The sequence below is a fragment of the Prionailurus viverrinus genome, chromosome D2 (genome assembly GCF_022837055.1).
Source record: "Prionailurus viverrinus isolate Anna chromosome D2, UM_Priviv_1.0, whole genome shotgun sequence".
Taxonomy (NCBI): Eukaryota; Metazoa; Chordata; class Mammalia; order Carnivora; family Felidae; genus Prionailurus; species Prionailurus viverrinus.
The window spans coordinates 12,847,668-12,874,460 of NC_062571.1; the positions used below are offsets into that span (position 1 = coordinate 12,847,668).

The window sequence follows — 26,793 nt, forward strand, 5'->3', positions numbered from 1 at the left end:
TGCCTAAATTATTCACACCAGCAAATGAGCTTCATCTATTTTAGTCTATATTAGGTAATAATATAATAAAATAACTAAGCAGATTTTATGGTGTAAAACAAAGATCTACTGACTTTTCAAATTAGTTTAAAAATAGAACCGGGGCACCTCGGTGGTCTAGTCAGTTAAGCCTCCAACTTCAACTCAGGTCATGAGCTCATGGTTCGTGGGTTCGAACCTTGGCATTGGGCTCTGTGCTGACAGCCCAGAGCCTGGAGCCTGCTTGGGATTCTGTGCCTCCCTCTCTGTGCCTCCCTGGCTCGTGCTCAGTCTCTCTCTGTCTCTCAAAAATAAACATTAAAAAAAAAAAATAGAACTGATTTTTGGGGCACCTGGGTGGCTCAGTCAGATGAGCGTCTGACCCTTGATGTCAGCCCAGGTCATGATCTCATGGTTTGTGAGACTAAGCTCACACTGGGCTGTGCAATGACAGTGCAGAGCCTGCTTGGGATTCTCTCTCTCCCTCTCTCTCTGCCTCTCCCCTGCTGTGCGCTCTCTCTCTCTCTCTCTCTCTCTCAAAATAAATACACTTTAGAAAAAATAGAACTGATTTTTAATCTAATTCAAATACCTGGAATTATAGCTATTAGACATTATTAAATATTGAGATCAGAAATTTCATGTTTTCAGCCTGTACTTTTTCTCTTTTTTGTAGTATGTGCATGGATTCAAACGATGACATGAAAGCTATTTTACTGGCACAGGTTGAATCACAGGAGAATGTTTTCGTCCCCAGCAAATGGCAACACTTGGTCCTCACCTACCTACAGCAGCCCCAAGGGAAGAAGAATAACCATGGGAAAATCTCCATATGGATCTCTGGGCAGAGGTAGGAAACGTTTTTAGTAAATACTTACTAACTTCCATTAAAATTTTAAGTTTAGTTTGTCATAGCTTCTGAAGCAGATCACAGGAAACTATGGATACGATGTGCTGTATGTTAATGCAGGAGTCTATGTCAGAGTCGGATACTTTTTCCTGTGTATCACTTTAATACAAGATTAATCTCTCATGCAAGTTAATACTTGGGTTTGAGGGAACATGCAGAAAACTGACATTTAGACGTTTATATAGAATATATGATAGATCAAGGAAAAGAACCTATAGTTTGGTCTTTCATGCCTACAAATTTATAAAATGAATCCACAAGCAATTATTTCAATTAAGTGGATAATAAGGCTAAGACCTAAATTAAGTCAGGGTTTCAAAAGAAATTAGAATGACCGGAGCAAAATTTAAGCTAGTGTGTATCAGGTAATAGACTAAAATGGGGTCCTAGAACATGCCATGTGATAGATTCAGGTATACTGTGTGATTTTTACCGACCAGGAGAATTGTGGGTCGAGTTAATAAGAGTTGGGTTCTGGAATATCTTAATGTAAAGTAAGCCAGAGAGAACTAAAAAGTATCTTGGATTTGTAAGAGTTGCGAAGTATTTTATGAATGAAGTAACCATGAAAGGGGATACAGAATTGGATAGTGGGCAGCATGGGACAGGATCAAGCTGGCTGGAAGGAAGAGTCTGAGTTCAGTAATGAGAAAGAAAAGCAATGGGTGTGGTCATGCTACCTGATAGGCAAGTTATGCATGTCAAGATGAGGAGGCTAGATTTAATCGCATGGACTATAAAATATTTCATACCTGTTACGTTGCACACCTTTTGCTAGGTGCCTTACGTGCATTATCTCCCAATTCTCTTAAAAATCCCTCGAAGTAGATGAGACCACAGAAATAACATATGTCCTTAGCATAAATGAGCCGATTCTTATTCATTCATTTGTTCATCCATTAAATATTTATTGAGGAATTGCCGTGTGCCCAGCGTGCTTGTATCAGGCCTGAGGGCAATGGTAAACAAGACTTGGCACTGAGAATAAACTGAGGGTTGATGGGGCGGGGGGGGGGGGGAGTGGAAAGGAGGGGAAAGTGGGTGATGGGCATTGAGGAGGGCACCTGCTGGGATGAGCACTGGGTGTTGTATGGAAACCAATTTGACAATAAATTTCATATAAAAAAAAAAAAAAGACTTGGGTTCCATGCCTTCTTGGAACTCACCGTCTAATGGGGAAGCAGACAAGGAGCAAACATAATGAAATGATTATATCCAAATCATGACAGATACTGTGGAGGTAACCAACAGGTCCCCAGACAGAAAATATCAGGTTTGCTACTTAAAAGGTAGGTCAGGGAAGGCGTCTTTGGGAAAGGATTATTTAAGCTGAGACCTCTCAGGGAGACGGGACGTGCTCTGAGCAGGGGAGAGGCAGAGCCTTCCAGGCAGAGGGGAAGGCCCGTGGAAGCCAAGGGAAAGCTGTGTGCTGGCTCATTGCTGGAAGGGAGGCTGTCAAGTTGACTGCTTAGAGCTGTCCAGCCTCAATGCCAGAGGAAGGCAGAGGACAGGGGGCTTGTGAGTGGCTTTAGGGGAGTCCCTCCCCAGGGTCCACCACAGGAAAGAACAGGCTTTGGGAACAAAACCAAGGCTTCAGTTTTTGTTTATTCATCTCAAAAAATCCATGAAAATATGTCATTGAAGCTTCCATATTCTAAATAAAATATTTTCTGAGGAGTTCTCAGACTTCAACCAATTAGTAAAATTTTTTTTCAGAACCTTGAGTTAGGTCGGTTGGAGTTGGGGACAGGGCTGTGCGTAGCGAGCCTCTTTCTCATGGACCCTCTCCTCATTTCATGAGCTCTCAACATGTGCCGGGAACTGTATGAAACGCTTCACACGGATGACCTCATTTGGTCCTCCTGACAACACTAAGAAGAAAGTATATTGTTTTCTCTATGTTACATGTGAGGCAATTGAGAGAGACCCAGAGCGGGTAAAGTCATGCCACAAGTATGGGGTACAGCTGAAACCTGAACCCAGATACAGCCCATGCCTTAGAACCCTGTGTTTTGCCACCCCAACAGCCTTTTTCTGAATCAGACCACCTGACAGGTATAGGAGTCATAAACTAACTAGACATGTTCAGAATGAGGGTTTAGATGTTCATTGTGGATGGTTGGTGAGCATAGCAATTCATATATTTCTACATTACTTTGAAGGAATTTTTTTTGCCATTGGTACAAAGTGATGATTTCATCTGTTAAGAGAGCAACGAGCAAGTGACCAAGGACGAATATATTATTCTGTTGATTTAAACTTGGCACTTTCTGAATTAATAGAATAATTTCTATAAATAATATATTTCAGGAGAACATTTTCAATATGTAACACTGAAAACAAATTATTAATGGTTTATATTCTTATTTAATGAACAGCACACAAATGTGGTAGGAATATATGGCACATAGTAGGTACTTAACATTTGTTCAATTCATCTTGCAAAGTGTTCTTTACCCTTAAAAACTGTATTAAGTCATACTGCCAATAGGTGGCAATAGTGTTTCGGTCACAGCCATGTATTTGGTTCAAGAAAGATGCATCCAATCTGGAAATGATCTCACTGTATTGCTGTATGTCTGTTATACCTTAATAAAAAAAAGTTATCTCACATTTTTATCAGAAAATATTTCTATTAAAATAGTTACATTTTTATGTTAAATATGAAACAGAAAGCCTTAGGGAAAAGTTTTTAAATTTAAATAAATTGACATACCAACATAGAATTTCTTGGTAAATTCTATGAACATTAGCATATTCTAAGTCTTTATCTTATTCACAAACTTTGCCTTTATAAGTTACCTTCATTATCTTTATATGCAGCTTAAAATATTCCCCCAAAAGGGGTAGAACTTGGCACTCCGGACTTCCAACTGGATGATGAAATCCTCTCGTCGTGTGTGTCTCTCTTTGAGGAAGTGTCAGTTTACTTTTTCCTACTCTGTCTTTTGTAAGGATTCCTGTAAATACAACAGACTAACCCAAACTCTATGACTGAGCATTGAAAAAAATAGAAAATGCAGAAAAGCATTGCGTTTCAGTGGCTAGTCAGAACCAAACCTTGAGAAATGATACTCCTTTTCTGAGTAGTCTTTGATGGCTTCATAGAAGGTGATGTTTTAGGAATGGTTTACCAAGGTGGGAGACTTCTTGGTAAAATTAGGGGGAGGTGGTTGGTTTGTATTTGTAAACTAGGAAGGCGCATGCGCAGAGGTCGAATGGCAAAGAGAACTTGCCTCAGGTGTCCGGTCCCTCCTCCCATGGCCTGCTGCGGGGCCATCAGGCATGTCTGTTCTACTCCCCTCTTTCTGGAATTTGTGTACTGCTAGCACTGGGGACCAGGAGACAGCAGAATCCACTCTGTTTCTCCCTATCACCAACTGTTTGATACTGAACCGAGAACATTGTTCAAGAACTTCCCATTATTAAACATTCCCATTTATACTTTTAAACTATTCAAGTCCTCACTGAAATAATTGATTTAACTTTGTTTTTAACACAGGAAACCTGATGTTACTTTGGACTTTATGCTTCCGAGAAGAACAAGCTTGTCATCTGATAGCAATAAAACATTTTGCATGATTGGCCACTGTTCATCGTCCCAAGAAGAGTTTTTGCAATTGGCTGGAAAATGGGACCTGGGAAATTTACTCCTCTTCAACGGTATACTTTTTTCCTTCAAAGCGTTTCCAGTTTCTTCTTTCAGTTAACAAGTATTAAACTAGTAAATTATCCTGGATAATAATCCAGGATATTAATCCCTATTCCTTCACTTGTACTTAGTAAGTATTACATTTCCTAGATACCAAGATGCACTTCTAAAATATTTCAACATTTTTATAATATAGATGTTTCTTAGAATTGATATATATGTTTAATGCAAGGGTGTACGTCATACCTCCTACCAGCCTCCCCCAAAAGGGAAGCACATATCAAATCAATTTTGTTTTATAATCTAGGAAAATACAGTATTGACAAGTAAACTTAGAATGATTATCTCTCTTACTTATAATTTTAGTATATTCTTTTTTTAAATTTTCTTAATGTTTATTTTTGCGAGAGAGAGAGAGAGAGAGACAGAGTACGAGTGGGGGAGGGGCAGAGAGCAAAAGAGACACAGAATCCAAAGCAGGCTCCAGGCTCTGAGTAGTCAGCACAGAGCCCAATACAGGGCTCGAACCCATGGACCATGAGATCATGACCTGAGCCGAAGGCAGATGCTTAACCAACTGAGCCACCCAGGCAGCCCAATTTTAGTATATTCTGTAAGAATATCAAATTTTAGGGAAAAAAAGAAATATATGATTTAAAAATATATATCACTAAAAAACTTAAAAATAAAAATAAAAAATGTATATCACTAAATCTGGCACATAATAGCATTCAGGCAGCGTTTATTGAATAGATAGAAGAATGGAGGAATGAGATATCAATTCATATTTATTTCAAAAAAGAATTTACTGAAGTATGGTTTCCATTTATTTAAAAAAGGCAAAACAAAACCAAAGTAACTGTTTTCTATCTGAAGGAAAAAATAGAAATTTTATTATTTTATCACAAGCTTCACAGTTAACTTTATGTGTATTAATTCATTTCCCATCCATACTTGGCATAGGTTATTTGCTCATGACACCAATTTGGAATGTGAGACTTTATCAATTTTATAGAGATAAAAGAATCTGACAAAAATAACTAACTCTTGATTTCTTGCTTTTTATGAAAAATTCTGGTTGGAGTATGGTAAATAAATAACTTTATTTTCTTGTTCAGGAGCTAAGATTGATTCACAAGAGGCCTTTTATCTATATGCTTGTGGACCCAACCATACATCTATAATGCCATGTAAATATGGCAAGCCTGCGAATGACTTCTCCAAATATATTAATAAGGACATTTTGCGATGTGAAAAAATCAGAGAACTTTTTATGACCAAGAAGGAAGTGGACATTGGTCTCTTAATTGTAAGTTTTCATTTCATAAGTTTAAACTTTTTAGTAACTGATAATTCATGGTTATAAAATGTGTAATTACCTATGAATTAGATTTCTAAAGTTTCTCTTCTTTCTTACTCAACATTTTCTTTCCTCAAGAACATGTTTCTTTCTTAAAAAAAAAAAAAAAAAAAAAGCAACCTGAAATACTCAGAATTTGTTTTCGGATTTCAAATGTTTATTCCCTTTTCCTTAGAACTATATTTCCATACGAAGCATTAGTTTAGTTTATATGTACTAATTATTCAAGAAAAATGTTTATGATATGGTGAAAATATAACATCTGTTAGCATAAAAAAATTGCTCATTACATTTCATTTCCATACTTATAAATAAGTAGTAATTTTTATTTATAGTGTTATTTTTATTTATAAATATTCCGATTTTAAAATATTTATTCTTTGATATCAGCAACAACCAGGAATTTTGCTTGCAAAATATTGCTGACTCTGGTTATATGAGACTCTCTTGTTTTTTTATACACTATTGTAATTTTTTGTCCAAGTGTATAGTTCAGGAGTTTGTGGTAGATATTTTTCATTATAGCAACTAGAAAGCTGAGCCTTCGTAGTCTTAGAAGATCTACTAAAAACTGGTAGATCTGGCCATGAAACTGGGTTCCTTCTCTTGCTTCTTATGAGAGGTACAGTTATAGGTCAGAGATTTTACTTGAAGGAGACTACTAGTTTGGAATGTATTTTGTTGTTGTTGTTGTTGTTGCTGTTGTTAATGAGATGTGTATTGTGCAATCAAAATAAATAGTATTTTAAAGCTGTAACATTTGACTAAAGGAAAGGAGAAGTTCTAGCATAGATATTTTGTAAAATACATGTTAAGTCTTAAGTGGTGTTAAATATGTAACTGTGGTAAAGCGGATAGAGAGTAGATACGTATGGAATTTGACTTATGATCTGATATTGTGTATACAATAGTTTTCTCCCTAAGGAGTATCCAAAAAGGGGGGTTGGGAGCATTTGGGCTGTCCATTATGATTGGGGGATGACCAGGGATGCTACATGTTCTGCAATGCAAGGGCAGTATTATATAGAGCACAGAATTATCCTACCCCAAATGTGTCACCATTAAGAAAACATGCTTTATGGGGCGCCTGGGTGGCGCAGTCGGTTAAGCGTCCGACTTCAGCCAGGTCACGATCTCGCGGTCTGTGAGTTTGAGCCCCGCGTCAGGCTCTGGGCTGATGGCTCAGAGCCTGGAGCCTGTTTCCGATTCTGTGTCTCCCTCTCTCTCTGCCCCTCCCCCGTTCATGCTCTGTCTCTCTCTGTCCCCCAAAAAAATAAATAAACGTTGAAAAAAAAAAAAAAAAGAAAACATGCTTTAGGGAAATGTTTCTCAAACCTAAGCGTACAGCAGAGTCACCCAGAGGATTTATTAAAACACAAGTTGCTGGGGGGCGCCTGGGTGGCACAGTCGGTTAAGCGTCCGACTTCAGCCGGGTCACGATCTCGAGGCCCGTGAGTTCGAGCCCCGCGTCACGCTCTGGGCTGATGGCTCAGAGCCTGGAGCCTGTTTCCGATTCTGTGTCTCCCTCTCTCTCTGCCCCTCCCCCGTTCATGCTCTGTCTCTCTCTGTCCCAAAAATAAATAAATGTTGAAAACACAAGTTGCTGGGCCAGACTTTTGGATTCAGGGGTCTGAAGTGTGGCCCAAGCAATTTGCATTTTTAACAAATCCCAGACGATGCTGTTGGCTGCTGCTTGCTGGTTCAGGACCACATGTTGAGAATCTATGCTTTAGGCAGACCAAGGATTTACACAACCAGTGTTTGTTCAAATAATAATTTTAACTCTCTAGTTTTTGGTTAATCCATTTGTTTTCTCACACACACACACACACACACACACACACACACACATTTCCTTAATCCTTTTATTTTGCTTGAAAAGAATATATTGAAGTCATAAGATTTAACATAAATTATCACAAATGAAAATTCTAAGGATTTGATGCGACAACTCTTTTTAGAAAGCAAATTTTTAAGCCTGATTTAGTAATTTGGGGATTATGAGTTCATGAGCGAAAAGTCTGGCAAGCCGCTGGTGCCAGGTGGGAGTTGTTTCATGTAGATGAACGTTTGTCAGCTTTCTGTTGAAAACTGCAGGTTTAAGATTTTGTTTTACCCAGCATATCATATACAATAAGACCGTGTTGTCACTTTAGTTGGTATGCAAATATGCTAGATGATGTCTGGATGAAATTGTGTTTAAGTTTAAATCGCCATGGTTGAAAATGATCACAGCCTAAGGCCCCCACAGCTTCTGGGAGAAAACACTGAATCAGGGTACATGATTTCCCTAAGCCTGAGTGCCCCACTGGAGTCAGAACCTGATTGAAACTGCCCTCTGCGTGGGAGAAATATTGAAAATTCTATTCAGTTTTAGTAGGAATGCTGATAGTCTGGAATTTTATTCTGGTAGGAAGATCTGACTTAGAGTCACTTGTAAATGAGTAGCCAGCCTGTGAACAAACACATTCCCCAAAGCAAAAAATTTGAATACATTGATGCAGAGTTTCCATCTCATAAGGTTGTCAAGATCGGTTAATATTTGTAAGTGCAAAGAACAGTGCCTGGTATGTAATGAGTGTGGTGTGTAAGACTCAGCTGTTCTTAGTAGTAACAGTGTAATTTCGTGTTTATTCTAAAATGGTTAAACCTGGAATCTTCTCAGCCTTGACAAGGTTTATACAATTGTTCGCTGCTATTGAAACTGATCTTCTCCTTTATGAGGAGCCATCTTGCTTCCCACATTCATCTTTGTTTCGTGTACCGTCTGTCAAAGAGAACAATTTGTTGGGTAACTTTTCACTTTGAAATGCTTGTTTGCTGGTTGATAACTTACTTTTGTCAATTTTGTTTAGTTGCTAAAGGAATATATTTGTGTTTCAGGAAAGTCTTTCCATTGTTTACACAACTAACTGTCCTGCTCAGTATACCATCTATGAGCCAGTTATTAGACTTAAAGGCCAGATGAAAACCCAACTCTCTCAAAGGCCCTTCAGCTCAAAAGAAGTTCAGAGCATCTTGTTAGAACCTCATTATCTAAAGAATCTCCGGCCTACGGAATGTAAAACTATTCAAGGCGTCCTGCACGAGATCGGTGGAACTGGTATATTTGTTTTTCTCTTTGCTAGGGTAAGAATCACTGATTATGGTTTTATCTGAAACCAAACTACTTCTTTAATACTGTTAAATTTCAGTGTTTTTTTTTAATTACAGAAACAGTTATACATCAACTCTATTAAACTTTTAAGATAAAGAAATCATGTTGTTTATGATGTCATCAAGCTTTCTGCCACACGTGGTGAAAATTTCTCTTATGGAGATTTTAGAAGTTTTCTATTATCCAGAAATGTAATTAAGACAATTAAATGTGAAATATACAAGATTTAATGGGGCATCTGGTTGGCTCCGTCGGTAGAGCAGGCGACTCTTGATCTCTGTCGGGGTCATGAGTTCAAGCCCCACATCAGGCATAGAGATTACATTAATAAAATAAGTAAATAAATAAATAAGATTTAAATTGTCAATGAGAGGAGGAATACATATTATAGTAACAAAAAGAAGAAAGATATTCTTTGGACAAGATTGGGTGCATTCAAGGTGGCATGGCTGTAGACAAGGAATGTATTCTTTAAAATAAGGTTTGTGAAGCCTGTTTTTCCCAAGCTTCCAGCTGTATGGGGAAAAAAAAAAAAAACAAACCCAAGGGTCAGCAAGTAACTCCCCCAAAAATAATTTGAGTTTGTTTAGCTTTCTTAAAGAAAAGGAGAAATGTAAAAAGTTTGACTTGTGTCATGACTACTATATTAGAATAAATTGTTTAAATTATCTGTTCTACTTAGTCGTCTCAGGGTGGGGATAATATCTTTCCTGACATAGAGTAGACAATCAATAAATATATACTGACTGTTTACAGGGATCGCTGAAATCCAAAATCAGGAGTACAAATGGTACTAATCATCTCCTTCCTCAAGGCCCATATCCTTGTTTAAATAAAGCAGGCTTGATCTTCTTTCTCCAGAATTTTATTCCTAAGTGTAACTTCTGCAACATTTGCAAATTTCCACAGCCTCCCCAACTGGATTTTTTTCCTTCAGTGGGACCACCTTTGATTAATTTTGCAATAATAGGCATATCAGTGTGTGTTATTATCATTACCATTCTTATAAATGTTTTGTCAGCATTGACTCACCATACTCTAACCTGTTTTTTCTTCTTCCTTTTTCAAGCTTTTTTTTTCATCCAGTATCTAGTTGAGTAGATTTTCCCTTCGTGTTTTAAAATGAAAAGCTCTTTAACTCATCAACATTCTGTGATCAACTTTTATAACTTATAGTTTCAAAATGTATATCCTTGGTTTTTGTTCTTTCATCAGGTTATTACACATAATTTTGTTATGATTACTCTCACACAATGACTAGATCCTAGAGAAAATGGCTCATCTTTTACACACATTCAGGATCTTGCCAGTAAGACTTCTAAAGTACATTGTAACACTTAAAACTTAGAAACTTTCTTTAGTATTTTTCCTTCTCTGCTACAAAAAGAAAATTCAGTCTCCTTAAAAACCTTACACGTGTTGGGGTGCCTGGGTGGCTCAGCCAGTTAAGTGTCTGACTTCAGCTCAAGTCATGATCTCACACTTTGTGAGTTTTAGACTCCCTGCTGTCAGCACAGAGCCTGCTTGGGATCCTCTGGCCCCCTCTCTCGCTGCCCCTCCCTCTCTCTTTCTCAAAAATAAATAAACATTAAAAAAAACCCAAAAAACAAAAAAACCTTCCATGCATAGCCTGCCTTTTGAACCAGATCTCTGCCATCCAGCCAAATAAGCAAACTGCAGCCTCCGAGCTGTACCGGGAACTTCGAGTTTTAGACCCTCACCTGTCTCTTGTCTCTCGCTCCCAGCCACCTGCTGTTCCTACTTTCTAGGATTTTACTGTCTTTCCAGGCCATCTTCTCTCCATTTAGACTTCCCTAACCCAAGCAGAGTAGAGTCAGGAGTAGTTTCTGTGCCCTTGTGACATTCATACTATCTCATTCTTCTTTGCCTTTAATCGTGATAGTAAGGTGTGTTTTTCTTATACATAGTAGTTGTCAGAAATCACTGGTTTAATTGAAGTACAAGGCAAATCTCTGGTTTTCATACATACATCTTGTCTTTTGACTAGATAGTAGGCCCCACTGGGGGCACCTGTCATGCCTTTACTTCTTTGTTATCTCCCACAGCATATAACGCACAGCCTATCTGTTGATTCACTGAAATGACATTTGCTGACATTTCAAATCACTAATAAAATGCTACTGACTTATACAGTTGTGTTATTTTAGTTCATTTATACTATATTCAAGAGACTAAAATTGTAGGATTTATGTCTTTCAGTTTTGTTCATAATTCTTAAATGATGACAAAGTGTGAGCAAAAAAAAATAGCTTTCAAATAAAACTGATGGTTTGATGTTATATAATAATATATAATCCCACATGTTAAATTTTTCTCTCAATAAATTATTTTTTAGGTTGTGGAACTCAGCAACTGTGAAGAAACTCAAGCATTAGCACTGAGAGTTATACTCTCATTAATTAAATACAACCAACAGAGAATACATGAATTAGAAAATTGTAATGGACTTTCCATGATTCATCAGGTGTTGATTAAACAAAAATGCATTGTTGGTTTTCATGTTTTGAAGGTATGTCCTCATAAAATTTATTCTCATAGTTTCATATGCAATGAGACTTCTCTTCATTATAGTCTTCCGACAATAGAGTTTCATGTTTCGGTTATTCCTGAAGATAATGAAGGAAACTCAACAGTGTATATTTAACCAAACTAAGATGCTCTTCTGGCTTTCTTCATCATTGACATAATTACATTTTTGTCTTCTTTCAAACATTTGAGAAGAGTGAGAGAAGAAAATTAACTCCTAGAATTTGAGATCTGGATGAAGTGTTGCTATCCCTTAGGGGCTGGCCCCTGCTTCTGTAGAACGCTGAAATTAAGACCCACAGAGACACTGTTGTTTGCTTCAGCTCCCAGTTACGGAAGAGAACCTAGTTTTCTGGACAGCTAGTACTGTGCCATTTCCAGTAGGCAGTGCTGATAGAGAGTTTTCTAAGGTTATATTAGTTTTTATTTTGATCCAGCTTTCATCAGATACTTAAATACCTTCCTAGCTAAAAGCACTTGGTAACATTGTGAAAATATTTGTCTGAGGGTCCTAGTACTAAGGCAAAAACTGCTTTCACCCATGTCCTCAAGATCCATACATTTATGGCGTGAATCCTTAGTACTTTTTGGAAAAGGTTTCAAAGCCTAACCGATTCATTGAATTTAAAAAAGAAAAATAGAAAAATAAATAAATAAAATGGAATGTTTATTTTACCCATGTTTGAAACTGAATAATCATTTATAAATATTTCAAAGTTTGTGTTTTTCTAATTATTTGAACTGTTTTGCAAAACAGGTTAAAGACACTCTGTGAAAGGTTGAATTCTTCACTAGTCTTCCTGTGAATTTAATGTTATGACTGCAAAGATGGAAAGAATAATGTTTCTGTTGAATTTTTAGATTAATCAGTTATTAATGCATCTTGTATTAACGCTGATTTTCCACAGACTCTTTTTGAAGGTTGCTGTGGTGAAGATATCATTCATGTCAACGAGAGTGGAGAGTTTAAGTTGGATGTAGAGTCTAATGCTATAATCCAAGATGTTAAACTGCTAGAGGAGCTCCTGCTTGACTGGAAGATATGGAATAAAGCCAAGGCATGTGCTTTTATTTTTAATGGTAAAAAACATATGACATGAATTTACCCTCGTCACAATTTGTAAGCATACCATACGGTATTAAGTACATAGACTGTGTCGAACAGCAGGTATCTAAGACTTTTCCATCTTGCTTGGCTGTAACTGGCCCCGTCGCACACCCCGCATCTCTCCTGCCCTCTGCCCCTCTCCCTGGCAGCCACCATACCGCTTTCTGTTTCTAAGGGCTTGATTACTTTAGATATGTCGTAGAAGCGGAACCATTCAGTATTTGTCTTTTTGTGACTGGCTGTTTCACTTAGGGTATGTCTTTAAGGTTCATCTGTGCTATAGCACATGACCAGATTCCTTTCTTTTGTAAGACTGAATAATATCCCATTGTATGTATATGCCACATTTCCTTTATCCATTCTTTCTATTAATAGACATTTAGGTTGCTTCCATATATTGGATTTTGTGAATGATGTTGCAATGGACTTGGGTGTGTGAATGTTTCTTTGAGATCCTATTTTCAATTCTTTTGGATATATACCCAGAAGTGGGATTGCTGAATCATGTATTAATTCTATTTTTAATTTTTTTTTTTTAAAGAGAGAGGGAGGGAGAGAGCCCCAAGCAGGCTCTGTGCTGACGGCACAGAGCCTGATACAGGGCTCGATCCCACAAACTGTGAGATCATGACCTGAACCAAGATCAAGAGTCCCATGCTTAACCAACTGAGCCACCCAGGTGCTCCTCTGTTTTTAATTTTTTAAGGATCCCCTGCACTGTTTTCCATAAGACCTGCACCATTTTACAATCCCATCACCAAGGTACAAGGATTGCAATTTCTCCACATCTTTGCCAACAATTGTTATCTTCTGGTTTTTTTGATAGTGCTCATCCTATTGGGTACGAGACGATATTTTATTGTGGTTTTGGTTTGCATTTCCCTGGTATTTAGTGACAAGCATCTTTTCATATACTTGTTGGCCATTTGTATATTTTCTTTGGAGAAATGTCTTTTCAAGTTCTTTGCCCATTTTTCAAATAGACTATTTGATTTTTTGTTATTGAGTTTTAAGAGTCCTCTATGTACTCTAGATATTAATCCTTCATCTGATACATGGTTTGCAAATATTTTCGCCCATTCGGTAGGGTTTTCTTTCACTTTATTGATTGTTTCCTTTGTGCACAGAGAGATGTGTACTTTTTAAAAACTGTTTATTTATTTTGAGGGAGAGAGAGCATGCACACACAAGTGGGAGAGGGGCAGAGAGAGGAAGAGAGAATACCAAGCAGGCTCCGCACTGTCAGCAAAGAGGCTGACACAAAGCTCAATCCCATGACTCTGGGATCATGATCTGAGCTGAAATCAAGAGGCAGATACATAACCAACTGAGCCACCCAGGCACCCCTAGATGAATATTTAAAAGTACATATCTCGGGGCGCCTGGGTGGCGCAGTCGGTTAAGCGTCCGACTTCAGCCAGGTCACGATCTGGTGGTCCGTGAGTTTGAGCCCCGCGTCGGGCTCTGGGCTGATGGCTCAGAGCCTGGAGCCTGTTTCCGATTCTGTGTCTCCCTCTCTCTCTGCCCCTCCCCCGTTCATGCTCTGTCTCTCTCTGTCCCAAAAATAAATAAACGTTGAAAAAAAAAAAATTAAAAATAAATAAATAAATAAATAAAAGTACATATCTCTTGGGGTACCTGGGTGGCTCAGTTGGTTAAGCATCCAACTCTTGGTTTTGGCTCAGGTCACAATCCCAGGGTCATGGGATCAAGCCCCAAATTGGGTTCCATGCTGAGTGGGGGGCCTGCTTGGGATTCTTTCTCTCCCTCTGCTCCTCTCCCACTCATGAGTGTACCCTCTCTCTAAAAAAAATAAATAAATAAAATTAAATACTCATCTAAATTAAATTAAATATTCATCTAATCATTCTTCTAAAGAACAGAACAGACTTACTACTTCAGTGTAATGTTAATTAATGGAAGTGTGGCGATTATTTCCTGTGCAAGGTTTTGAGCAGCCATGGGTAATGCTGAGCTGGAAGGTCAGCATGAGAACTTGAGCTAACTGGGATTAGCTAAGAGCAGTATGCAGGCTGGAAAACATGGAGCTCATTTGAATCAACTGGGAACTTACATCTATCATAAACTCTGAAAGGGAATCATGCTAAGAGTCTAGAGAGTCAGGTCAAGGTGAGGGAAATGGACACGCTTCTAAGTAGGGGAGCCAAGTTGCCCAGGAGTCATAAAGCTGAATCAGAATATATAGGGAAAGGCTATAAAGTCTTGACTTCATTATAGGCATAAGTTAAGGAACATGGTGTGATCTTAGGTCTAGGCACAGCATCTCAACCACTGGATGATCTTCACAAGGATCCAGCCAGGGAATGAATATAGGACTATTTCCTTTCTGCCCTAGTTTTTAACGATCTTTTTGGTATAAGCTCTTATAAGCTCCTTAGTTGTAGTGTAGACTATAGATTTTCTAGAGTTATTTAGAGCATAACAACATTACCGTCAAACATAATTAAAGACCAATTTATTATATAGGTATTCAGCATACACCTTTAGATTTTTTTTAAAAAGCAGGTATTCCTAAATTTGGCAGTAGTCTGCCCAAACTTATTCATTATCAGTAATCTGTTGGAAAGCTGAAAGAAACCTTTGTAATCTATTATTAATAAAGATAAATTTTGACCAAGCATCCTAGAGGACAGAATTATTTTTCTAAATATTCCTATAGAAAATTATATCACAAAAGTATTCTCATATGAAGATATAATCTTCCAGTTATAAAATAAATAAGACATGGGGATGTCTATATACAGCATAAGGATATAATATGATATATATATTGTGGCCCAAGCCATATCAATAATATGATAACAACTTTGTATAGTGACAGATGGTAACTGTATTTCTCGTGGTAACCATTTCATAACATATATAAATATTGATTCACTGTGTTATATACCAGAAATGAATATGATATTGTATGTCAATTATTCCTCAAAAGAAAAAAAAAAGACATCAAAGAATATGCAGCCATACATGGGGAAGTCTCATAGTGTTGTGTTAAGCAGCTAATTGAACCATTGCTTTTTCTAGATTTTATGGTACTCACAATTTTTAAAACTTTGTAATTTGTCGTGATTTCTTTTCTCATTCTGAATAAATTCTCACTTTCAGACTAAATAATAACTATATATATATATGTATATATATATATATATATATATATATATGCATGCATAAAAATATGTGTAACGTTGCATGGGGAGAAAGCAAATGTACAGTGATAGCAGATATAAACAAAGGCAGCATAAATACGAACGTATAGGAAAGAATCAGCTCAGTTGTAGACGGAAGACAGAACCTAACTAAATGGTAGCCAGTTGTTTTGGTTAGTATTTCAAAAGAAGATGCTAATTTGAGGTTGTTGATCAAAAAAAAAAAACATTTCTTATTGAATTCAAAAGTGATACAAATACTTCTGTGAATTTGAAATAAGATTTTCTGTTCTAATTAATAATTTTTAACTGAGTTTGTCTTTTGTTTTTGGTTGGTTGTTTACTTTGCCACCATTCTATTTGGTACTGTTTTTTCAGACCTGAGGCAAGTTTTCATACCTGGCCTGCCTTGTGTTCCAAGTTCTCATATGCCTTTTTCTTTTAGGGCCTCGTGGCCCTATCTTATGAGGAGAGAGGCCTGGGTTATAATAATATGATTAAGTCGTTCAATTCCTTGGCCTTGTCATTGTTTGTTACTATCAAATAACAGCAGGAGAAATAGCAAGACCTGTGGCCCAAGCCAGTTAATTTTGTCTTTTGTTAGCGGCTTTGTTAAAAGGTCATTTGGAATAACAAAATGAGGTGAAGATTATCTTTCAATATTGGTTATCTGTATAAGATTCCTCTTTCTACATTATTGAGTGTAATTTAAGATTGATTCCACATGGGAGAATGATTTTTAAGGGACTTTACAAGGATGTTTGAAGATACACAGTAATTATGCAGAGAATTCTGTTATTTGGACTTAAAAGTAAATCAGCCTAAAATGCAGAATTTTCACATTATCGGTGAGTTTTCTCAATTTAGTACAATTTGTTCTAAAATTATTTACTTAAATGCTGTATACACAAAGAAGCATTGAAGTTTATGCATTTGCAATAATGCTCTTTGAAAACGCATTATTAGTAAACAATTATATTGATCATGTGTGTGTTTTCTCCGTATCGAATAAATCCCTCAAGATAATTCATCTTTTGAAAATACTATATATTATATAACATCACAGAAAGGTTAATGCAGTGAAGCACCTAATGCCACATGGAATTCAACGTATTTAGAAATTACCTCCTGACAAAAAATAGTAACAATAATAATAGTCTGGAGTAAATGTTAAGATGTGCTTTTTCAGACACATTTAATCCTTGACCCTGAGTATGTACGCAATGGGTAGACTGAGCTGTTACGTGTCTTCTTCTAAAACGCGTGTGGCACGGCTTTCAATAATCATGTGCTGACTGGTGTGTGTTTATTTTCTCAGCGCGGAGCCTGGGAAGCCCTGCTGGCGGCTCTGGAGGTCCTCATCAGAGCAGATCACCAGCAGCACGTCTTCAATATAAAGCAGTTACTGAAGGCTCGAGTGGTCCATCACTTTCTACTGACTTGTCAGGTTTTGCAGGTACTTTCGTAACTCTACTTCGGGGAGATTTTCTGTAATCACTTATTTACTCGCTCAAGGTTATGAACTCAAATTTTTGTGGGATTTCAGTGGAATTTTTTTCTCTTCTCCGCCTTCCCTGATCTCCTGGATCCCTTCTTTCAGCAAACGGCAGAGGACTTTCTCAACCCCCAGCCTCCTACTGCTCAGTCTTCACACTGTCATCATTCCTAACTCAATCTCAGAAGAACAGCTCTATTTCTGCCTTGTTTCTTTATGCTGGGGCATTTGAGTATCAACCATAGCAAAATGGCTACTTGTCACAAGCTTGGCACAGTGGCGGTCCGGTAGCCAGTGAGGCCCGTCTGAGGCTTGATTATTGCTGACTGAAACTTACTCCACACTCCTTAAATAACAAGTGCAAGTGTGTTTTGTTTGACTAAGTGTGAGCTTGCCGAAGATCTCTAGAATTCGCGTATTGAAAATGTATCCAAAATATTAAGTGAAAAAGTGGCACCGACCTCACCAGTAGTGTCTGTGCTGTGGCCTGGCTTCTGGTTTGATGTTTTGGCTCTGCTTTCACAGCTGTCCTTTTATCAGTTTGGTTGATGTATGAGAATATTTTTCAAGTTCATTTGTTTCTCCAGTGAGGCCTCTAGTAGAACTTGATCAGGTCAGATAAGTACAGATGTTCCCTGGGAGTGGTAATCCTATGTTTTTAATGCCTTTGTTTCGGTGACACCACTGGCTTTCCATTGCACTTGGGATAAAATCCGGAACCTATGGCAATATTTAAAGAAAGCATGTATGCTCCAGTGACCACTCCAGCCTCATCTCATGCCAGGGCAGCCCCCCTGGTTTGTTTTTTTTTTTTTTTTTTTTCTCTTCCTTAAAACCTTCCTTAAAAGGTTCCTGAACCTTTTTCGCTCGCAGGGCACATAGTTTTTCTGGTTGAGAAGTTTTTGATCCCATTCTTTCCATCTGGCCGCCCGGCTAATCCTTCATGCCTCGACTTTAAATTTACTTCCTGAGAGAAGCCCTCCCTTCTCTTTCCATCTAGTGTAACCCTTTCCCCTCCCTCCACTCGCTCTCTCTCTCCACACACATGCATTTGTTAGTGTCACATCGTCATTTATGAAACTATGGTTTATTTCCCTCTGTAAACCTGCTGAGGGCAGGGATAATGTTTTTTCTTGATCTCATTGTAACCCCAGTACTTGGCACATAATAGGCATCCAATAAATATTCATTGAATGAATCAATTCTAAAAAACAGAAACATTTTACTGGCTTTCTTGGGCCCTGTGGTAAATTAGACTATTGTCTTCAGGAATATAATACAGTGATCTCTGAGGCCCCTTGCTTGCTGAATATTTTATGTAACATTTACACAGCAGTTTTTCTCTAAATCACTTTCTTTGTATATCCACTTTGAAACTTGCTGACTAATTTTCAAAGAGCACACAAGACAGTGTGAAGATCTTATTCAGTCTTTCCATGTCAGAAAAGTAACACTTGTAAGCTTGGAGATTTCTATATATATATATATTCTCATTTTCATATAGTTATAAAAATGCTAGAAAAATCTAGGTACCAGTTGCATTTCCTGAAAAATATACTTCTTCACCCTTCTTCATTCAGAAAGCCCATTATCCAATTAACAGTTACTAATTAAGAATAGTTTTATATTAGGTATTGTGGGAAGTATGTAAAGAAATTAACTTGATTGTTGCCTTTAATACATCTCAGAGTATTTAAGGAAGATAGGTAAATTGGTAGTTTATTGGATGTGGGGCGATTTCATTAGTTCATGAGTACAGTGCAAAGAACTTGAACTCAGGTGATGAAAACAGGAGTGTAAAAGTAGGGGGCAAATATGAAAGAGATTGTAAAGAGAACTAATAGGGCTTGATTCTGTCTCAATAGCTGCAGGAGAAGTGAAAGATATAATGCACAATTTCAAACTGGGAATCTGGAAGGATGATAGCATCATCAAAGAAGGAATTGAACACACAAGTTCTGCAGCTTATGCATTCTGCATTTGAGATTATGGTTGGACGTTCGGTGGTCTTGACCACTGGGCACGTAGATGTGCAAGATTGGAACTGGGGAGGGGGATGAGGAGGACAGATGGGGAATTGTGTGCATGGATGTCACAGTGAAGCAATGGAGATGGACAGATGAGCTCTATAAGATAAACAGTGTAGTAAAAGGATCGTAGAAAGGCCTGTGGCGGTCACCTCCAGAAATATCCATTTCCATGTATGAAACAGGAAAAAGGAGCTGTCGAAAGATGTAGAAAGAGTAGTCGAAGAGCTCAGAGAAGAACCAGGAAACAACAAAGTGAAAGCCAAGGGTGGGCAGAGGGGGGGAGGAAAAGGTGGTCTCTCGAGCCAAATAATGTGGAAGGTTCAAAGAAAATGTAGACAGATAAAGGGCCACTGATAGAAATTCTTAATGACCAGGTTTCGGAGACTTTCAGCAGCATGTGTGGTAGACTCATTGGCGACAGTGAGAATAAATTACGATTAAAAAGTTCAGCAGGGAAAGAAAAGAGAAACAGAAAGTTAACACAAGTTTCCCAAAGTTCAAGTTATGGGATTTTTTTTTTTTTTTAATGATGTAAGACAGCAGTGACTATTTGTAAGGAGTCAGTGGAGAGGACAAGATTGAAGAAACATGGGCCGGGATAGACTTGGGAACGAAGGGCTGAGGTGGTGACCAGGATGGTGGAAGGCACAAGGGGCACTATTTGGCTGTGGCAGAGGTAGCCCTGAGTTGGAAGGCAAGAGACCTGTGTGCTTGCTTGGCTTGCCTTGGCTAGGCCACTTGGCACTTGTGAGATCTTGGCAGAGGAGTTTGGGCTTTCTTCTGTAGACTCCGTGTTCTCTTCTCAAATCTGAGGTTTCAGAGTGAACATCTAGGTTTTTAGTTTTCTGATTCAGGAATACATAAGAGCAAATGAAGAAAAGTGAGTGTGGAGATGTTTCATATATTCAGATGTATCACATGTATAGGGAGAGGGAAGATGGGGAAGTTTAACTCCCTCGGCCTTGATCTAGAGGCCAACTGCTCCCTCCTGGTGGGGTTGGAGGATATAAGTTATTTATTTATACCCGTCTTTATGTTTAGTAATTACTTGGCACCCTACCAGGTCTCCCTCTACCAGACAATCGATGGCGCAGTAGAGACGGCTCAGAGGTCTGGGTGTGAGTTGTAGTGGCATTACTTACATGTTTTCTGGGTGGTCAAAGTTAGTCCTACAATCACTTTGAGCTTCACATTGTAGAAAGGAAGGATGCAACCTCTCAGAGCTGTTGTGAGAAAGAGCTTTGCAGACTGGCTCACGGTGCAGGAATGTAACCAGATTTGTCTACTGTGAATTTCCCCTTCTGATCCCATCGTGGGAGTACCGAGGGGTGCCAGTAGTTGTCGTAATAGAACGAATAGTAGCTAACATTTATATATGGGGCTTACTGTATGTGAGGCATTCTTCAGGATTTTGTGTCATTTAGCCCTGATGACAACCCTGTGAAGTAACACAATCCTTCCCGTATTATAGAGAAAGAAACTGGGGCATGGAGATATTAAATATGCCCCAAATCACATAGCTAGTGAGTGGAGAAGCCAGAGTGCAAAGCGAGGCGGTTTGGCTCCTGAGCCATGCTTGTGAGTGCCCTGATGTAACTTTGTCTTGTTGGTTAAGATAAATGAGCTAGAATTAAGTTGCCGTCAATTTTAATGAATTTTTAACGACAGGATTGCTTGGATTGGGAAGTAGCAACTCAGTTTAATGGTAAATATGGTCAGATTAGAGTAGTAGACAACACAATTCTGTCTTAAAAGGAGTGTCTTGCTTAAATGAAAAATGTTAGTTAACAGTTCTCTTTAAATCTAAAGACAGTTTGATTTTTATTTTTTCAGGAACACAAAGAGGGGCAGCTTACATCCATGCCCCGAGAGGTTTGTAGATCATTTGTGAAAATTATAGCAGAAGTCCTTGGATCTCCTCCAGATTTGGAATTATTGACAATTATCTTCAATTTCCTTTTAGCAGTTCACCCTCCTACTAATACTTACGTTTGTCACAACCCCACAAACTTCTACTTTTCTTTACACATAGGTAGGTATAATCATTTTTATTAGATTTTGGCTATCTTCGTTTTTGTTCTTTTAATTCCCACTCAATTCACATTTGTTTGATATTCATTAAATGGCTTCTATGTGCTAGAACTGCCCTAATTACACACTGGGATTGGGACAGGGCATAGGCCATGGAATGAACCAGACATGGTCTCTGCCTTCAGAGAGCTTTAATGCCAAGAAGAGAGAGGAGACAAATAACTCAAATAACTATAGTAAGAAACAATATATGGTAAGTACCTAATAGATACAAAAGAAGGACTAATTCAATTTTAAAGGAGTGAGGGTTTCGTCAGGCAGCTGTGGAGAGAGAAGATTTAATAGATTCCAAATCTGACATGGACACTGACAAATTTAGGTACAGTTTGACAGGTATATTGGAGAATTAGCATTCCAGGTGAAGAGAATGATTTAAAGGGAGAAAAAATAGAGAAAATAAAGAATAATGAGTTTTACCTAAATATGCAGGATCTATAAAGGATTAGTGAGAAATAATACCATAAATATAGCTTGGGGGAAAAAAGGCAGGGGGCGCCTAGGTGCCTCAGTCGGTTAAGTGTCTGACTTCGGCTCATGTTATGATCTCATAGTTCGTGGGTTTGAGCCCCGTATCAGGCTCTGTGCTGACAGCTCAAAGCCTGGATCTTGCTTCGGATTCTGTGTCTCCTTCTCTCTCCCCCTCCCCACCCCCCCTCTCAAAAATAAATAAATAAATAAATAAATAAATAAATAAATAAATAAATAAATAAATGTGTGTGTGTGTGTGTGTGTGTGTGTGTGTGTGTATATGTGTGTGTGTGTGTATATATATATATATATATATATATATATATATATATATGTAGATTGGGGCCACCATTTATTTATTTTGCCCTGTGAGGCCATATTAAAAGGGTCCTTGAATGAAATGCCAAAGAATTTGAACTTATATTCTATTTAGGGGTGACTGAAGGGTTTTGTTTTGTTGTGTTTATTTGTTTTGAGCAAAGAAATATGATGTAAGTTAATTACTACATTAAGATCCAGGAAAGATAAACTACCGACATAGAAGTGAGTTTGAAGCCCTGAGAATAGACGACACCACTGAATGAAAGTGTAGACACAGAGAAGGAAGAAGGAAGCTAAGGACAGAACGATAAAAAAGAGTAATTAGTAGAAGAGAAGGATGGAATAATCAGTTTTAAAAGAACCAGGAAAATGTAATGCAGCAAGAAAGCAAGCGAGAACGTACCTATGAGAAAACTAGATAGGACGTTTAGCATGGAAACTGGTGGTAAAACAGGCATTTAGGAATGTAATAAATGAATAAAATGATTCAACAGCAGTAAAAATCCAAATGAAATTAAACGACGTGACTTTGTGTTAGGTTCAGCACACAATTTAGTGAACGAAGCACTGTCAAGATTCTGGAAACAGGGTAGTTGCAAAGATGAGTAAGATATGGTCCAGTCCCACAGGAAGCTTCCAGGCTAGTTGAGGGGGAAGAGCCATAAACAAGTAGTTAGTTACATTGTGTGGAAATTGATATAAATATTTTGTTTTCTCATAGTGTAGGGCATAGTGAGGAGATGTTTCCTGGAGGAGATGATGTCTTCTCTGAGTCTTAAAGGTTGAGTAGGAGTTGAAGGGAAGGGACTTCCAGACGAAGCAAATGGCTTGATTGGGAGCTGTGAGAAATCGGTGCTGCCGAAGTGTAATGGGAGAAACAAGGCTGGCAGGGGGTCTAGAGTAAGGGGTCTGGAGACAGATTGTGAAGATTCTCATAGACGAGAAGCTTGGACTTTATGTAGAGTGGTAAGGAGGCAACAGAGAGCCACTGGAAGGTTCTAGGCGGGAGTTGACATCTGACAGAATTCTGATTGCTATGAGGATTTGAGGGTGACCAGATGTCCATCATGAATACCATTTAGAAGTCTACAACAGGACTCCAGGTGAGAGGCTTAAGTGCGTGAATTATAACATTATGATAGGGACGAGGAGAGTTCAAGAACAGAATCAAGTAGAACCTGGGGGCTGAATTGCTGTGGATAAAGAAAAGGTAGTGGTCAAGGGGGGCTCCAGGCTTATACTTGAGAAATGGTTACTTCTGCCAAATGAACCAGAGAACAAAACAGGAGGACTGAATTTAGGACAGAAAGAGGATTCAGATTTAGATTTGTTGCATTTGTGGTGCATTCAATCAATCAAGCAGTTGAATGTATGCGTATGAAGCTCAGAAAGGAAGATTAAGCTGGAGGTATCAATTTCGAGTCATATTGGACATTGAAGGGGATATTTAAAACTGCAGGACATAGCACTTTCCTCAAGGAGTAAAGTTAGCTATTAAAATATAAAAGTAACTGTAAGTGTAGTTGGAATTCAAAGAAAATAAAAGTTAATGTGGCAAATAATAGTCAAAAAATCTACACGTAGTAAGAACTATAGCGTGTACTTACATACCAAATGTGCGTTAGTATAAGCTATGCCATATTTTTCACTTTGAACATCTTTTTGTAGAAATGTATATTGAGTGATTTGCTTTTAAAGTTGTATTTTTGTTTCATCCTTTAAAAAAATTTTACTGTTTCAAAAATTTGTTTTGATTCCAGATGGCAAGATCTTTCAGGAGAAAGTACAGTCAATCATGTACCTGAGACATTCTAGCAGTGGAGGAAAGTCTGTTACTAGTCCTGGATTTATGGTAATAAGCCCATCTGGTTTTACTGCTTCGCCCCCTGAAGGTAACTATAACAATAATGAAAGTGTAACCCTTCCTGATTTAGCTCTGAGTATTTGTAGATAAATAAATTTTGCATGTGTAACAGTATGATATACTGACATTCAGACCAAATAAATGGAAGGTTAGACTTAAAAATTGTAGAATATACGTAAGGAATCCATTTCACTACTCTCTGGGATCAGGGCTCACACTCAGTATAACCAGAGATACTGCAGAAGACTTAGGAAACAGATGAGGCTCGTGCTGTCTTGTTCTGGAATTCTCTGTTTCCTTTTATCATAGTCATTTGTCTTTCATTAAGCTTCTGATTTATTTTCCCATTTTCTTCAAAAACTGTTTGCCTTACTCTCTCCCTTCTACCTAAACATCGTTTTAGACAATTTCACTCGCCACGTAATGGCCATCCGGTGCTCCAACCTCTCGCCCCTTGACCCTGGGTACCTTTCCTTCTCCTTTATCCACCAGTATGCATGCCTCTGTCTCGGACTTCATCAAGAACACTTCTCACCTCTGAAACTCCAGGATCCCACTCTCTGACAATAACCTCCTCTCTGGTTTCTTTATCACCATCCCGTGTTCCCTTCTGCCTATTTTCCCTATCCAGCCTACATCTCATTAGCCAGTCATTTCCTGGACACAGTCTTCAGCTCCCTCGTCCCCTTGGCCTTTTGGCATTCTTGACCTAAAAACCCCAGCCTTGCTTCCATCTAACCATCCCCATACTGCTGAAAGCTGCTAGAGAGAATCCCTGTCTTTACAAGGGTCTCCAACTGTATCTGGCCTTTTAATGCTGCCCTGTAGTTTTTCAGTAAGTTCAAACTCAATTCCCTCTTCTCTTTCCATAGCAAATCTATTCAAGTCTTGAAGCTTAAATCTTTAAGACAGTACTTTTCTGTCTTCCTAATTCACTCTTAACAGACTACCTCATCTCTAATAGAGAAAACAGTAGGTAGGTACGTGTTTCCTAGTTGCCAACCGGCTGTGTATCTTTTCCTTTTCTGACAGCTGGTCTCTTCTAGCCTGAGACATTGCCCTTATTGTCTGCCCAACCTGTCTTATCTTTGGCTCTAGCATAAATTAATCAGTAGTGCAAGTTAGGTAGAGATAAGAACAGATAGGACGGGATATATATATATATATATATATATATATATATATATGTATATATATATATTAATTCCAGTTTTTATTAATATATATAATTAATAATATATATTAATTTCCAGTTTTGTTTCTCTCCCAAAGTGTTTCAGTTATTTGCTAGCACATTTTATGCCCTTTTATTATAGTATTTTAAGGCTGTGTTTTAATTAGTTTTATTTGGAATTTTATAGGAAATGTACATTTTCAAATACAATCATGCCCCCATTTTTTCCACATCCTTTGAACAGAATCTTTTAGCAGCCTTAGCCCTCCAGCCAATATGTAGAAATAATTAGGAAAAACTTCTGAGCTATAGAACTATTATTGCCAAAAGGCCTGTGCTCTAAAACAGTTCACCCAGTGCCTGTTTACTCTATATCAGTGCTTCTCAAGTTTTAGCATGAAAAAAAAAAAAGACCAGAGAAGTTGTTCAAACACAGACCTTTGGGCCCTCCTTCATGCATTCTGATTCAGTAGATCTAGGGTGAGCCTAAAGAGTATGTGCATTTCTATGGGGAGCCTGGGTGGCTCAGTCGGTTGAGTGTCCGACTTCGGCTCAGGTCACGATCTCGCGGTATGTGAGTTCGAGCCCCGCGTCGGGCTCTGTGCTGACTGCTCGGAGCCTGGAGCCTGTTTCGGATTCTTTGTCTCCCTCTCTCTGACCCTCCCCCATTCATGCTCTGTCTCTCTCTGTCTCAAAAATAAATAAACGTAAAAAAAAAAAAAAAGAGTATGTGCATTTCTAACAATCGCACAGGTAGTGCTGATCTCCGTGCTGCTAGCCCACGAACCACACCTTGAACAGCACTCGCTTTACCACCGTGCACTGAGAATGGCAGTGATTTTTCTGGTCTCCCTGTACATGGAGTACTAGAAGCAGCAAACTGGACAGCTATCACAGGAAGACAAAGCGCCATTGCTTCTCATGAAGAAGCGACTACGGAAATGGATGAGAGACAAAACGGTCTAGGGCCATTTGGTCTAGTAGTAATGACAGCAAGAATGGGTATTACTCCCTTTATTGAGCACCTGCTATATGCCAGACACTATGCTGGGAGCATCACAAATATGATCTCACTTAATCCTCAAAGCAGCCTTGCAAAGAAGATATTCTGAACCCTCCTTTTACATTTGTAAAAACTAATACCCAGATAAGTAAATGATTTACTTAAAAGACCACCTAACTCACAGAACCATCACTTGAATCCAGTTCTGTCTTGTTGCAAAGCCCACACTTTCACACCATGTCAAACTGCATCCTAGTGACTGCTAGCCTGAGGCAAATTAAGTTTCACTTAATTTCACGATAGTAGAGCCATTAATCCTAATGACTTTGAATCATTCAGTCAACACTGTATTTTGTTAAGGAGACAGGAAAAGACATACATTTTGGGGAGATTTTAATAAAAAGTACTTAAAAGAAAAAATAGTTGGG

The 26,793-nt window shown here is 38.2% G+C and overlaps 1 protein-coding gene across 9 annotated transcripts in view; it reads left to right on the forward strand.

Moving 5' to 3' along the window:
- Positions 1-26,793, forward strand: part of LYST (lysosomal trafficking regulator) — a 194,467-nt gene that overhangs the window by 83,170 nt on the left and 84,504 nt on the right. For all 9 annotated transcript variants that reach the window (XM_047826310.1, XM_047826303.1, XM_047826309.1 and 6 more), the window contains 9 exons: positions 695-868; positions 4,431-4,591; positions 5,699-5,889; positions 8,824-9,069; positions 11,454-11,627; positions 12,553-12,702; positions 17,238-17,375; positions 21,278-21,476; positions 24,085-24,216. In XM_047826310.1, coding sequence (XP_047682266.1) covers positions 695-868; positions 4,431-4,591; positions 5,699-5,889; positions 8,824-9,069; positions 11,454-11,627; positions 12,553-12,702; positions 17,238-17,375; positions 21,278-21,476; positions 24,085-24,216 — 1,565 coding nt within the window. The remainder of the gene's footprint in view (positions 1-694; positions 869-4,430; positions 4,592-5,698; positions 5,890-8,823; positions 9,070-11,453; positions 11,628-12,552; positions 12,703-17,237; positions 17,376-21,277; positions 21,477-24,084; positions 24,217-26,793) is intronic.